Raw genomic sequence first — 15,000 nt, 5'->3', positions numbered from 1 at the left:
AGTGCTGCGCAGTCTGATTCATTCAAGTGAATCAGTTTGTTCGGACCGTTTGATTCAATGACTCAGTTCAAGAAAAAAATTGCATTTGATTCAATCAGTAGAGAAACTTTTGATAAAAAATTATTATTCATTTCTTTTTTAAAAATCACATAAAATAAACATCTACTGAAATAAGATTTTGTTTTCTTTAATAAATAAAATTATTATTTCAGATTGTTGCCAGAATTCCAAGTGATATTTCTCATTAAAAACTAAATAATAAAAACACAAAACAACACAGCTAAAACTTTAAAATTAACAACAAAATATCCAAATAAAAACAAGAATATTGTTCAAAATATTGTTTAAAAATTGCATCTTAATATTAAAATTTTTTTTTAATGAAAATATTTTCTGTAGAGCTGCTTTACAGCTGATTGAATTTGTTTCATAATTAATTTTGCATATATAAAACCTACAATATTATGTAACAATATTGTATAAAGTCCTGTAAAAATAGATGTGACTCGACTAGAGAGAATTATGCAAATCTGATGCAGTCTCACCGTAAACTCCTCCTCTTCCTCATCACCGGACTCTCCAAAGATGTCTGCGATCATTTTCCTGAGGGACAGAAGGAGACGGTCACACACACACACACAGAGGCAGAGAGAGAGAGAGAGAGAGAGAGATGAAGAGCGTTACTGACTCTTCCTCGTCGTCGCCAGAGTCGCTGTCGCTGCCGAACAGAGCGGTCTCGTCCTTCTTCCCTGTGTCCTTCTTCATCGTGTCCTCCTCATCCTCGCTGTCTGAGCCCAGCTCCTTCAGTTTAGCTGCTAAACTCTTATCAGGAGCTCCAGAGCCTTCATCACTGCCGGAGTCTTCATCATCAGACACCAGCCGGCTCTTCTTCACCTCTGCAGAGACACAAGCACCATCATCATCACATTAATCTCCATCATCATCATCGTCATCATCGTCACCATCATCACATTCATCAGCATCATCATCACATTAATCTCCATCATCATCATCACATTCATCACCATCATCATCGTCACCATCATCACCTTCATCATCATCACCATCACCACATTCATCACATTCATCACCATCATCATCACCATATTCATCATCATCAAATTCATCACCATCATCATCACAATCATCATCACATTCATCACCATCATCATCACCACATTCATCACCATCATCATCACATTCATCACCATCATCATCACCATATTCATCATCATCATCATCACATTCATCACCATCATCATCACCATATTCATCATCATCATCACATTTATCATCACCACATTCATCACCATCATCATCATCATCAAATTCATCACCATCATCATCATCACATTCATCACCATCATCATCATCACCATCTTAATCATCATCACATTCATCATCATCACATTCATCACCATCACCAACACATTCATCACCATCACATTCATCATCACCATCATCCTTATGTGACATCATACAGTGAAAGTTGACCGTAACTCTACCTTTCTCCTCATCTTCATCACTGTCTGACAGAACGGCTTTCTTCCTCTTGACTGAAAGAGAATTCACAACAAAATACAGTGAAATTTTAATTTATAAACTTATTATGTATTATTATTATTAGAATTAAATTAAACTGATATATGAATATATTATAAATGAAATAGCAATAACACCCTAAACAATATTATTAATAAATTAATAAAAAATAGATAGAGAGATTATTATAACAAACTTAATATTATACGGAGTTAAAAATAAATATATAACTATTATAATCAGTAGTAGTCAAAAAAGTCAATTTATGACAAACACAATTCTATAATCATTATATTCATTAATGTTATAATACAGAACGCACACAAATTTATAATGATTATTACAATATTATATACAATTATAACAGTCAGCCTAAAATAATAGCATATTATATACTATATTATATTAACAACAATACTGCATTTGTAAAAAATACTATTATTATTTTTATACAGAGATTATAAATTCATTAGGAATATAATATAATATAATAATATAACACACACACAAATATATATATGTAAGTTATTCTATTACTATTAAAATTATTATATAAATATACATATTTATTTAAAATGTTTAACAGCATATAAGCAATATTAACAACACATTTATAAATAATCATATAAATTATACACACACACGCACACACAAATACACACACACACACACACATATATACACATATTGTAATTAAATAATACTAAAAGTAATTTTTTATTTGATCCTAAGTAAAACATACCAGGCTTCTCATCTTCATCATCATCATCATCACTGGCCAGAGCCTGTCGTTTGGGTCCTTCGTCCTCATCACTTCCTGCTTCCTGCTTCGGTCGCTCCTCCTCTTCATCACTGTCTGAGTTCATCACAGCTTTCCACTTTCCCTTCTCCTTCCTCCCTCCCTCTTCCTCCTCCTCCTCTTCTTCTGCATCAGAGTCTCTCTGAGTTTTCTGTTTGGGTTTGTCCTCGTCTGAATCACTGGCCGCGTCTGATTTAGGGCTGTGTCTCTTCTCTGTTTCCTCCGGCTCGGAGTCACTGGCTGGGAGTGGTTTCTCCTCCTGTTCCTCCTCCATGTCCGAGGTGCTCGCTCTTCGCTTCACAGGAGAGCTGCCCTCCTCTTCCTCATCGCTGTCTGCGGGCCGCGGCGGCTCGGGCTCTGAATCGCTCCCGTCTCGTCCTCCACGGGCCTCGTGATCCGAGCCGCTGTCTGCGTTCTCAGACGTCCTGCCGTGAGCCGCGTCCTCGTTATCACTGCCTTCATCCTGTGTGAGCAGAACAATCAGAAAACAATGATGAATCTGATCAGGATGAGTTTGTTTCTTCATCAGGTTTGGAGAAATGTGGCATTGCATCAGTGGATGCTCTGCGGAGAATGGGTGCCGTCAGAACGAGAGTCCAGACAGCTGATAAAAACATCACAATAATCCAAACCACATCTCATGTGGATGATTGTAATGTTTTTATCAGCTGTTTGGACTCTCGTTCTGACGGCACCCATTCACTGCAGAGCATCTGGTAATAAACCGGAACATCAGACGGACCTCAGACGGTGGTGATGGGGGTCTGGCCTCCTCCGGCTCATCCTGGACTGGAGTAGCGCTGCCATCATCTGAACAAAGAAAAATCCAAAGACTCTTGGATGCATCTTATGGTAATTCATGCTTATCATAAGAGTAAACGACAAAAAAACATTATAACGCATGTTTATTACAGTCATACACCATGCTACGTCAAGAAATACTATGGTAAATGTGTTGTGTTGTTGTACCTGAGCGGATCTCCTCGTCTCCATCCATCTACACACACACACACACACACACACTCACTCACTCACTCACACACCCCAATAACAACAATACACTCAGAACAGACGCTGAGCTGGAGTATCGGAAGCCTGTTTTTCTGTTGGATCCGCGGGGAACTTTTACCTTTCCGGGTTTGTCAGGACAAACATAGCTCTAATTATTTTAAACTGTTGATTTATTACTGATTGTCAGTAACTATGCCTGTTTTCCTTTCTTCCTTTAAAATGGTCTCACCGCTCTAGGACGCATGCGTGCGGAAGCAGCGTCGATTTTAAATTGCGTCATTCAAAACGTAATTTAAAGAGGCGGAGCTTCGCAAACGCACGGAAGGCACGTTCTCTAGTTTGGATAAAAGAATGGATGGAATTAAAATAATATTGCTATTTGGTGACAATTATTTAAATACTAAAATATGCTAATATAAGCTTTTAATTAAATACATTTATTATTCAACTATATTTTATTATATTTTCATTAATAATATATTTTAAAAAGTTTTTTATAAAAAATATTCATATTATTGAATAATAAAATCTTTTTTGACAGTATAATAAATATTACGATAATACTTTACAATTTAAATAATTTAATATTTCTAAGAAAAATAAATATTTAAATTAATTCACATAATGATATAATTTAGTTAATACAATTATATTATTTATTATAGTCTGTGTAGATTGTTTAATGTAATTTATGTAGCTGTATGTGGATTTGCATTTTCAAAATAAATGCATTAATTATAATATTAAAATAATAAATAAAATCTAAAATAGAATAAAAGAAAATAAACTAAAAATAAAATAGAATAAAATAAAAAACAAATAACTACAAATAAAATTAAATCTAAAATAGAATAAAATAGAAGAAATAAAACAAAATGAAACAACACTACTAAAATGAAATACAGTCAAATAAAAAGAAAAATCTAATAAAATTAAATAAAACAAAAATAAAATAACATCTAAATTAAAAAATATATAATACAACACCATTTAAAATACAATAAACCCTAAAAAATAAAAAAAATAAAACATAAAATGAAATAAAAAAATGAGAAAAAGGAAATAAACTGAAAATCCCAAATGTGCACAAAAAAACCCTGTAATTACTTATATTAACACAATATTGCTGTCTAAATTAAATACTAAAGGTCAAAAATACTAAATAAAGCTCTTTCAAAAGTGTACACGTAGGTTTGATATTTCTGATGTTGTAAACAATCAGTGCACATTGACTCTTAAAATACAAGTGAAACTATCCACTGACAAACACACTGACACATACACAGAGAGGACAAGGATACTGGGAGGCCGTAGAAAAGTTTTTTATTTAGTATCTGATGCTAAACAGCACAAGTACTAGAATCTGACACAGTGGTTTCAAAAGTCCTGCTTTGAAAAAAAGAAAAGAAAAAAAAATTCAAACGTCTCAATAATAAACCACAGTTTCAATCTTTTCAACCTTTGAACTCATGCATTCACGTGTATCTGTGTGTGTGTGTGTGTGTGACAGAAAAGATTCTGAACGGAAGTGTGTGTGTCTGTGTGTGTGTGATGATTTCAGAACTCAATAGAGACCAGAATGACAGTGACATTGTCTGCACTGCCCCGCCTCACTGCCTCACTGGCCAATCGCTGACAAGCGGCCTCAAATCGCCCCGCCCCCTCACTCTGCCCCTCCTTCAACTCCACAGCTTCATTCTACAAAATAAAAACATTTAACATACGATACACAAAGCATTTTAGTATCAAGATACTATTTGAATTTTTTGTAATATTTTGAATTTAAAAAAAAAATATTTTAGTGTTCATTTTTATTTACAAAATATGTATGTCTATATAGTTTTTATATTTAAATTTTTTTTTCTTATTTTTGTACCTCAGGTTATAGTAAATGACAATATTATCTATCATACTAATGCAGTCTTTATATTTTATTTAATTAAAAACTAAGTAATTTTTTTTTTAAGTAACTAAGTTCAGTTTAATAATCCTGGCCAATAGAAATATTAACACACACAGAAAATATGAGTGCATTAAAATACACACCTCTAGAATATTGAGGACGAACTGAAGGGCCTCATCTGCAGAAAACACTTTAAAAAGCCCATCGCATGCCAAGAGAACAAACCTAAACACACACACACACACACACACACAACACTAAATCCTTCAAAACAAGCTTTGAAACACATGAGAGTGAGAATAACTGCTGTGTTTGTGTTAAACGCACTTGTCATGTCGACTGAGCTGACAGCGCCGCAGGTCTGGAGTGGAAATCACTCCGCAGCGTTTATACTGACCGTCACCGATGGAGCGAGACACTTCCAGCACTCCCAGCACACGGCCGTCCCTGCGAACACACACCCGGTTACATCACCTGTGACCCGCATCCCACACACACACACACACACACACACACCTGACCGAGCCGCCCGCTCTCTGAATCCTCATGCGCTCCTCGTATATGGTGGGGTTGTGCTCTTTACTGAGAGCCAGAGTCACACACTTCCTCTTCCCAGAATCCTCAGCCTGCTCCAAGCGACACAGCACTGCCTGATGCACACACAAAAATAGTATGATGTTTTGCATTGTGGTATCACTGAAATCCGAAGAAGTATAATCAAATTTGATGTTTAAAGAAATAGTTCGGCCAAAAATGAACGTTCACTGAAAAGTCACGTTGAGTTTGTTTCTTCATCAGATTTGTAGAAATGTAACATTGCATCAGTGTCTCATCAATGGATGCTCTGTAGTGAATGGGTGCCGTCAGAATGAGAGTATCACAAAATCACAGATTTGTCTTCTCCAGATGTTAACTGATGGACTGGAGTGCTGTGGATTATTGTGATGTTTTTATCAGACTCTCATTCTGACGGCACCCATTCACTGCAGAACATCCATTGATGAGACACTGATGCAATGCTAAATTTTTCCAAACCTGATGAAGAAACACACTCATCCTCATCACGGATGACCTGATGATGAGTAAATTGCAGCATATTTTCATTTTGGGTGAACTATATTCATTTAAGAGCAAAACATTTGAATAGAAATAAGTTCAATTTTAATGTTCAGACTTACTCTACTGTCTCCTAGGTTTGCCACATACAGAACATCATCAACCACCAGCATGCATGTGGCTGTGGAGCCGTCCTTCCACGCGGGCTTCCTGCAAACACACACACACACACACACACACACACACAGTGTGCTCTTGCTCTCAGGTGCTTCTCTCATATCCAGCCGTACCAAGAGAAGCAGAACTCACTGGCTGGAGGCTTTCTTCAGGAAATCCTCATCTGTCTGACGAAAGGTGTCCAGCAGACACTTCCTCACCAGCTTCTCCAAATTCTCCACGTCACCTACAAATCATGATGCATTATGGGAACAACCCGTTAATGTAGCTTTGAGTGTGATGAGGAGGATCAGGGCAGATTGCATTTACCTTTAGGAAATTTGCTGAGCAGCGTCTGATGGAGATTCTCAGCAGCAAACTGTGAGGCTCGAGCTCCACCGTGACCATCAAACACTGCGAAGTACGCCAGACGAGAACTGCACACACACACACAGAGAGAGAGAGAGAGAGAGAGATGGATGGATGGATGGATGGATGGTGGATGGAAGATGGATGGATGGATGGATGGATGGTGGATGGAAGATGGATGGATGATAGATGGAAGATGGATGATGGATGGATGGATGATGGAAGGAAGATGGATGTATGGATGTATGATGGATGGATGATAGATGGAAGGATGGATGGATGGATGGTTGGAAGATGGATGGATAGATGGATGATGGAAGGATGTATGATGGATGGATGATAGATGGATGGATGGATGGTGGATGGAAGATGGATGGATGGATGATGGAAGGAAGATGGATGGATGGATGTATGATGGATGGATGATAGATGGAAGATGGATGGATGGATGGTTGGAAGATGGATGGATAGATGGATGGATGGTTGGAAGATGGATGGATGGATGGATGGATGGATGGATGGAAGGAAGATGGATGTATGATGGATCGATGATAGATGGAAGGATGGATGGATGGATGGATGGATGATAGATGGATGGATGTATGTATGATGGATGGATGATAGATGGATGGATGGATGGTGGATGGTAGATGGACGGATGATAGATGGATGATGGATGTATGGATGTATGATGGATGGATGATAGATGGAAGGATGGATGGATGGATGGTTGGAAGATGGATGGATAGATGGATGATGGAAGGATGTATGATGGATGGATGATAGATGGATGGATGGATGGATGGTGGATGGAAGATGGATGGATAGATGGATGGATGATAGATGGATGGATGGATGGATGGTGGATGGAAGATGGATGGATGGATGGATGGATGGATGATGGAAGGAAGATGGATGGATGGATGATAGATGGAAGATGGATGTATGGATGTATGATGGATCGATGATAGATGGAAGGATGGATGGATGGTTGGAAGATGGATGGATGGATGGAAGCATGATGGATGGATGATAGATGGAAGGATGGATGGATGGATGGATGGTTGGAAGATGGATGGATGATGGAAGGAAGATGGATGGATGGATGGATGGATGATAGATGGATAGATGGATGGATGATAGATGGAAGGATGGATGGATGGTTGGAAGATGGATGGATGATGGAAGGAAGATGGATGTATGGATGTATGATGGATGGATGATAGATGGAAGGATGGATGAATGGTTGGAAGATGGATGGATGGATGATTGGAAGATGGATGGATGGATTAATGGAAGATGGATGGATGGATGGGTGGAAGATGGATGGATGGATGGGTGGAAAATGGATGGATGATAGATGGATAGAAGATGGATGGATGGATTAAAGATGATGGATGAATGGAAGATGTATGGATGGATAGATGGATGGATGGAAGATGGAAAATGGATGGATGGATGATGGATGGATAATACATGGATGGATGATAGATGGATGGATGATAGATGGAAAGACAGATCACTCACACTTGAGAGGGGAGGTTGGTGGCTGTCAGCTCTGGAAGCAGGACGTGTGCATCTTGCATCTCCTCTCGTTCGCCGCGTCTCGCTGAGACAAAACCCATCAGCTTCGGCAGATCTGCTGAGACAGAGACCGAGATCATCACAGATCTTCCCTCCCTCCCTCTCTCTCTCTCACACACACACACACACACACACACACACAAACACACACCGAACACACTCTCTATCAGCAACACAACGTGTGTGCAAAAGCTGAAAACCTTTACAAACTTTCTTTTCCTCTTGTTTCTTGTCCTCCACCTCTGTGTCCTGCGAGCTTACGTCCCTCTTCCTCTTCTCTCCTCGTTCCTCTTCCTCCGGCTTCTTGGCTTTCACAGGACCTGCTCGATTAAGCCTCATATTATACTTAACACCAAGAGACTGAAGAGAGAGATGTGTTCAATCACTTCACATGCATCTGCATCAATAACTACAGGCTGCTTTCAAAACGGAGGGACAGCATTTCTGAGGCTCACACATATATTGACATGCACTCACATTTAAACGCATTTTGCAGAACATATTCTCAAAACGAGTGATATGCTTGCATGCATATCTAAGACAGACATTAATTTAACACGTTAGTTATTTAATAAGGCACAATACTGTTTATTTTTGCATACATTTGTGTTGGCAATACCAAAGTCAGGCTAGTTCTAGTGTAGATCTGCATCTAAATCCCCAATTCACACGTGCAAGATGATTATTATTACATTATTGGTGTGAATTAACCAACCTGGATCATTTGTAGGTTCTGGAAGATCATCAAATAAATCCATTTCTGAAGCAGAGGTCAACAGTCTGTTAGCTTCTGACAAACCACAAAAATACACACCGACAGTCAAAATCAAATCAAACACGTGTTACTCGTAGACAAACGCTAAAATAAATCAATATAATAACACAGATAGTAACAAAGGTCTAATGCTGGATTTGTAAAAGTTAAGAGACTTAATCAGCAGATCGAAGAGAGGCGCTGTTTGAAAGCGTGTGTTTAAATGCAGCAATAGCTAACAAGCTAATGCTAACTGAATGAAACTGAGGATGAAATTGACGAAATTATGTTTAATATAATTGAACATAGAATTGCATATGTGAGTAGCTGTTATTATACCCACAAAGCAACACAAAACACTTTATAATGCAAGTATACTTGTTTCAGTTTCATTTAAAAAATTATCGATGATATTTCCGTAACGCTAAGCGTTGGTGGTATAGTGGTTAGCATAGCTGCCTTCCAAGCAGTTGACCCGGGTTCGATTCCCGGCCAACGCAGCAACTTTTTTTTTTTTTTTTTCATTTATATTCAAGTTTTTTTTTTTTTCTCTCATTCAAAAAACAGACGTGGACCAAAAACACCATTGAAAAATACATTTGCCGATAAGTATAAGTATTTATTTATAATTTTGCATAAATTAATTAGTGATGCTCTGCCGCCATCTACTGGTCATAGCGGTAATATCATGTCCTTTTAATTTTAAAGGGTTAGTTCACCCAAAAATAAAAAAATTGCCCATGATTTACTCACCCTCAAGGCATCCTAGGCATATATGACATTCTTCTTCCAGACTTATACAATAATTAAAGTTTATGAAGTTGTAAATATTGATATTTTTGTTACACAAACGCATCACTTCACTTCAGAAGGCTTTTATTAACTTCTTTTATAATGGATGGGTGCAATTTTTGGGATTTGAAAGTTTCTGCTACTATCCACTCTCATTATAAAGCATTGATAAGCAGAAATCTTCCACTTAATGCATTCTCCATTAATTTTTCTAAATGGAAAAAAATAATTAATTTTTACATACTGTTCCAATTTTATGTAAATATTTATGTAAAAAAAATGTTTTTAAATAAAATATCCTCCAAACCTGCTTAACTTAAATTGCTCTTCTAAAATGTATTGTAATAAAATGTAAATATATGTATGGTATGACACTATTCAATATAATATACTATTAATACATTGCTACTAAAACGATTATAATTTGTTAAAAATTACTATTCTATTAAAAAAATAAGATACTATGTAATTTATTTATTAAATTGCTTTTAAATGACCGTTATAAAAGTTATTTAAAATATAGAAAAAATATATACATACAGTAAAATGACACTGTATAATGTAAAATTACTGCAAATTATAGTTAATATACCATCATATACACTTTGTAACAATAAAAGTAAAAATATTTGTACAGCACAATGACACAATGTAATGTAATTTATTACTCTGCTTCTGTTTAGTAAAAAATAACTAATATGTGACACAAAAGACAGCAGTTCAGAGTTACACAGAGCTTGTTTTAATACAGACGCTTTCACTGTACAGTAACAAGTTATTTACAATCTTAGTGAAGGCCTATTTACAAAAAAAGTTAAAATATACTAAAACGAAAATCAGAGATGGACCGTGTCACATGGATGTAAGTTATAACTTAACAATAAAATAAATATTTAACAGTCAGAGAGATTGGACGCCCCTGGAGTCCAATATGACATGATGCGAGTCTGATTAAGACCAGATGTGAAGGAGACACACACACACACACACCGTGTAGACTCAAACACACATGAAGTGTGTAAAGCAGTTAAAGGGTAAAGTCAGTGTTTGTCTCGGACACAGTCGGTGTTCAATCCCAGAAGAGTTTATAAAAAAGCATTTAGAAACACAATAAAAAACATTTTTCTATCTGTTAACATGTTAAAAAAAGTCCATAATAATTATAATATATAGCAGTGGTTCTCAACCTTTGTGACTCCACTGTGCATGAGTCTTACAGTTTTTTTTTTAATTTACTGCATAAGTATTATTATTACAATTTAAAATATTTTAGAGCTTGGTATTTTATGATTTATTATAATTTACTAAAAATAATTATTTCACCTCTTTATTTTTGATATTTATTTGTTTGTCAGTTTATCCTTGAATTCAATGCAAGTCACTTTGGATTAAATGCATGAAAATAAAACCTAGTTACAGTTTTAGAGCTTGGTTTAATGTGCTTTAATATAAATGCTCATACAGTTTGATGACTTTTCCAGGGTTTACAAGATTTGTTCGTTAAATACTTGTTTAGTATGTGAAATAAAATTGGAAAAGTATTGTTTTTTAGTTGTTTTGGCTTATTTTAATGTCTAGTTAAAAACCACTGATGTATATTCATGAGAACTGGAGATTTTCCACCAATGAGATTTCACTGTGGGCGGGGCTACTTTGGAATCAGATTTGCATAAAAGAGATGGCTTGTGTCACGTCACGCCAGGTTAAGACTGAAATACTCTGCTGTCGATGCTCTTTTACAACAAATACATATCTCTGTCAGATGTGTGTTTCAGACTGATATGTGATTCATCAGAAAGCTGGTGGAAGGATAAGGCATCCAGGAAGAAGAGCGGGGCAAAGCGGAGCGTCTGATTGGTCGATACAGCTGATTGTCACAACAACATGTTAAAGGTCTCATGAAACTTTCTCCATCCCAAACCTAGTGAGCTCCCTACTTAGACAGCATTTTAAGGCATCACACACTTTTATTTATTTGAATAATTTACTTTTTTACGTTTTTGTTTTATTTTATGCAATGCACTTTGGATAAAAGCATCAGCCAAATGCATCAAGTTAAAGGTTTCTGACCCACGGTTGTATGAAACAACATTCACCACACCTTTCATTTTAAAAGCGGAAAGGAAAAGCTGTTTGACAGGTGGAGGAAGTTATTCCGTTTTGATGATTTGACAAACATTTGTTACTTTAAGGAAGTGAAAGTGTGATTCCATGTTTGCTGAATGCTAAATCTGTGAATCATTCTACATTATATGATAAATCTCCCCCTTCTATCAAGTAAAATATTTCCCCTAAAGCGATGATGTCACACAGTTGGAGGACAGAAGGCACTGTGATTGGTCGAGTGGCGGAGTATGGCTGCTTCCAGTCGTGACGGAGCGTCTGATTGGCTGAGTGAAGCTGTCACGTCCGAACGAGGCATCTGATTGGCTGCGGAGCGTCTAGGCTTCACTGGTTGTGCTGTTTCGACTCAAATCCCTGATTCCCTGCAGGATCCGCTTCATGTGACCGACTTTAGTCACTCCCAGATCCTGACACACACACACACACACACACACACGATGCTTTAAGTCTGTATTTCTTAACTCAAACGGTACACAATTTTCTCTGTATACAACATAGTAAACAGATCAAATATGATCATGATCAGGCAAGGGATACTGTAAAAAATGACTATTATAAATGTGTAAAACAGCAATTAAAAACCTATTTAGTATCTATTATGTTTCAACATATTGTTTAATGCAGTGTTATTCATTTACTACACAGTTTTTGATCATATTTTAAACGAGATTTTATTTTTTGAAATTCTGTTTTCACTTTCATTTTAGTTAAAGGTTTAATAATTTTATTGTGCGTTTTAGTCTTTTTTATTAGTTTTTAAGTTTTAGTTTATTTAGTTTGTTATTTTCCTACTTCAATTTAAACCAAACACTTTTTTTTGTACTTTCAGTTCATTTCTATTTTATTTTTAAGTAATTAACTTTCTTTTCTTTCTTTTTTTTCTCCAGTTTTAGTTAACTATAATAACCCTATTTCAATGTGACTTATTTAAATCTAATTGTATTAATTTGTTTTAATCAATTTATTTATTTATATTAAATTAATATTTTATAATATTTTTTTTTAACAAAATGTATTTTAAATCAATCATTTATTTTTATTTTACTCAAATATATTCATTCATGTTTTAGTTTTTTATATATACATATACATATATATATATATAATGTATTTGTTTTAAATAAATTTTGTAATTTAAATAAAATTAAATTAAAGTTTATTTCTATTACGCTTTCCCCGACAAAAATTGATGCAAAGTAGCTTTTTTTCTACAATATATCAAATCAACTGAATACTTTTTGTAATTCAAATGTAATTCTTATTAATTAAAAATTAATTTAAAAAAAATATTTATTTATTTATTATTTAAATCAGTTATTTATTTACTTTTATTTTTACACCAAATTTATTTATGGTTTATGTAAGCAACATTTCTTTATTTATTATTGTAATGTTTTTAACCCCTTGCAGCCCTCGGAGAACTCCTGTATCCCGACACCAGATCTGAATGTGTGTGTATTTGCCGAAGGTGGAGCGCTCTTACCTTCAGGTCTCTCCTCTCCAGCTGAAGCAGCTCTGGTCCTCTGATATCATGTCTGATGAAGATCTCCTTATACTCGGACAGACAGAGCATCTCCAGCCAGACGCCCACTTCCTCCACACCCCACGTATTCACTGCTCACACAACACACACCTGGGTTACACTCATGCACGAGGTCAGAGGTCAAAGGTCAAAGCTCGGGTCATACCTGGCATGTTGAGGGCGGCGCACGTCTCCTTGTTTTTGTTGTTTTTGTCTTTCTTGAATTTGGGCACGAGGCGGAATTTAGCGCTGCGAGTGCGCTTGGAGAAATCGGACAGCTGACCCTGCACACAAACACACTTTAAGACCGGAACACACTCACCGAAACACCCAAAACCAGCTGGACGCCACGCACCTCGTCGTCGGCCGGCTCGATGAGCTGACTGATCCAGCTGATGTCTGTGAGTCTGCGTAACTGCAGAGCGACTGAACTCAACGCAGCGCTCAGATGATCTCTCTGAGGAGCATCCAGCTGCTGCACACACACCATCAGGAAACACTCATCACTCACATGTGCTTTAGCATCCATAGTCACATGACACTTTAGAGTGGACCAATCAGATTCATCTTTGATGATAACTGATTTTTATATCATTTTGTATAATCGTATTGTTAGATGCGGTGTTATTTGAATACTATTTATCTACTATAATAGTTTTTGTTAATATTTAGATTTTATATATATATATATATATATATATATATATATATATATATATATATATATATATATATATATATATATTTCTGGTTTGACTTTAAATGTAGTTAAAGTTTAAGTCATTTTTACATATAATCTTTTTTTATTTTTGGTACTTTTGGTACTTTAACATTTATAACTAGCTGAAATCAGTTTAAAATATTATTAATATACTTGTATATTATATAAGCAATATATTAGATTTGATTCAGTTAATGTTTCTTTCATTTCAAGTATGTAATGAAAATATTTTTTTTATGGTTTTAGTTAATAACCCCGGGTTAGTTGTGTTATTTAATTATGTATTCATTAATTTTCTTAAATGTATTTAGTTAAATCAGATTAATAATTTTTATTTTTATCAAACTATTTATAATTTCTTTTTTTTATTTTTATAATAATTATGGAAGATAAAAGCAACATTATTTAAAATATTTTTATATTTCATTTTAATTTAAGTTAATTTTTTATGCATTTGATTAGTTTTTTTATATTAGTATTTATTTTTATTTCAGATTTAGATTATTTTAGTACTTCACCTTAAACATGGTTTATGTCAGTTATATTTTTTTCCTCTAATATTTATATTTAATTTATTTCAGGTTTATTTTTTTAAATGATGACAAGGTTCAGCTATTTGCAAATTATAGTTCATATATTCATGTATTCATGCACATGCAAGTTATAG

At 35.3% G+C, this 15,000-nt stretch overlaps 3 protein-coding genes and 1 non-coding gene across 14 annotated transcripts in view; 1 reads left to right on the top strand and 3 right to left on the bottom strand.

The window, feature by feature from the left end:
* Nucleotides 1–3,601, bottom strand: part of LOC128029090 (protein IWS1 homolog) — a 12,320-nt gene extending 8,719 nt beyond the window's left edge. The window contains exons 1-6 of one of the 2 annotated variants that reach the window (XM_052616601.1): nucleotides 3,311–3,601; nucleotides 3,084–3,151; nucleotides 2,285–2,804; nucleotides 1,506–1,556; nucleotides 689–896; nucleotides 546–603 (exon numbers count right to left, since the gene is read on the bottom strand). In XM_052616601.1, the coding sequence (XP_052472561.1) occupies nucleotides 546–603; nucleotides 689–896; nucleotides 1,506–1,556; nucleotides 2,285–2,804; nucleotides 3,084–3,151; nucleotides 3,311–3,338 (933 nt within the window). In that variant the 5' untranslated portion in view covers nucleotides 3,339–3,601. The remainder of the gene's footprint in view (nucleotides 1–545; nucleotides 604–688; nucleotides 897–1,505; nucleotides 1,557–2,284; nucleotides 2,805–3,083; nucleotides 3,152–3,310) is intronic. The other variant, XM_052616600.1, reaches the window with a different exon arrangement.
* A 1,057-nt stretch (nucleotides 3,602–4,658) lies between these two features.
* ilkap (integrin-linked kinase-associated serine/threonine phosphatase) lies at nucleotides 4,659–9,630 on the bottom strand. Of its 5 annotated transcripts, none has more exons than XM_052616595.1 (11): nucleotides 9,553–9,630; nucleotides 9,136–9,210; nucleotides 8,621–8,740; nucleotides 8,364–8,478; nucleotides 6,798–6,904; nucleotides 6,621–6,714; nucleotides 6,434–6,521; nucleotides 5,772–5,905; nucleotides 5,583–5,702; nucleotides 5,399–5,480; nucleotides 4,659–5,050 (listed from the first exon to the last, which is right to left on the bottom strand). In XM_052616595.1, the coding sequence occupies exons 2-11, from the start codon at nucleotides 9,176–9,178 to the stop codon at nucleotides 4,910–4,912; spliced, it is 1,044 nt and encodes a 347-aa protein (XP_052472555.1). In that variant the 5' UTR covers nucleotides 9,179–9,210; nucleotides 9,553–9,630; the 3' UTR covers nucleotides 4,659–4,909. The 5 variants fall into 5 exon arrangements, with proteins under 5 accessions (XP_052472555.1, XP_052472556.1, XP_052472557.1 ...); XM_052616596.1 differs by lacking the exon at nucleotides 9,553–9,630 and adding an exon at nucleotides 9,351–9,544; XM_052616597.1 differs by lacking the exon at nucleotides 9,553–9,630 and having other exon boundaries at nucleotides 8,364–8,475; nucleotides 9,136–9,543.
* trnag-ucc (transfer RNA glycine (anticodon UCC)) lies at nucleotides 9,603–9,674 on the top strand. Its single transcript has one exon. It is a non-coding gene; the product is annotated as a tRNA-Gly (tRNA).
* Nucleotides 9,675–10,685: 1,011 nt separating this feature from the next.
* Nucleotides 10,686–15,000, bottom strand: part of LOC128029088 (diacylglycerol kinase delta) — a 28,810-nt gene continuing 24,495 nt past the window's right edge. For all 6 annotated transcript variants that reach the window (XM_052616588.1, XM_052616589.1, XM_052616594.1 and 3 more), the window contains 4 exons: nucleotides 13,968–14,087; nucleotides 13,779–13,896; nucleotides 13,574–13,704; nucleotides 10,686–12,497 (listed from right to left, as the gene is read on the bottom strand). In XM_052616588.1, coding sequence (XP_052472548.1) covers nucleotides 12,408–12,497; nucleotides 13,574–13,704; nucleotides 13,779–13,896; nucleotides 13,968–14,087 — 459 coding nt within the window. In that variant the 3' untranslated portion in view covers nucleotides 10,686–12,407. The remainder of the gene's footprint in view (nucleotides 12,498–13,573; nucleotides 13,705–13,778; nucleotides 13,897–13,967; nucleotides 14,088–15,000) is intronic.

This window comes from Carassius gibelio, chromosome A15, assembly GCF_023724105.1.
Source record: "Carassius gibelio isolate Cgi1373 ecotype wild population from Czech Republic chromosome A15, carGib1.2-hapl.c, whole genome shotgun sequence".
Lineage (NCBI taxonomy): Eukaryota > Metazoa > Chordata > Actinopteri > Cypriniformes > Cyprinidae > Carassius > Carassius gibelio.
Note: the sequence above shows the minus strand (reverse complement) of the source record. Positions and strands in the feature narration are given on the sequence as shown.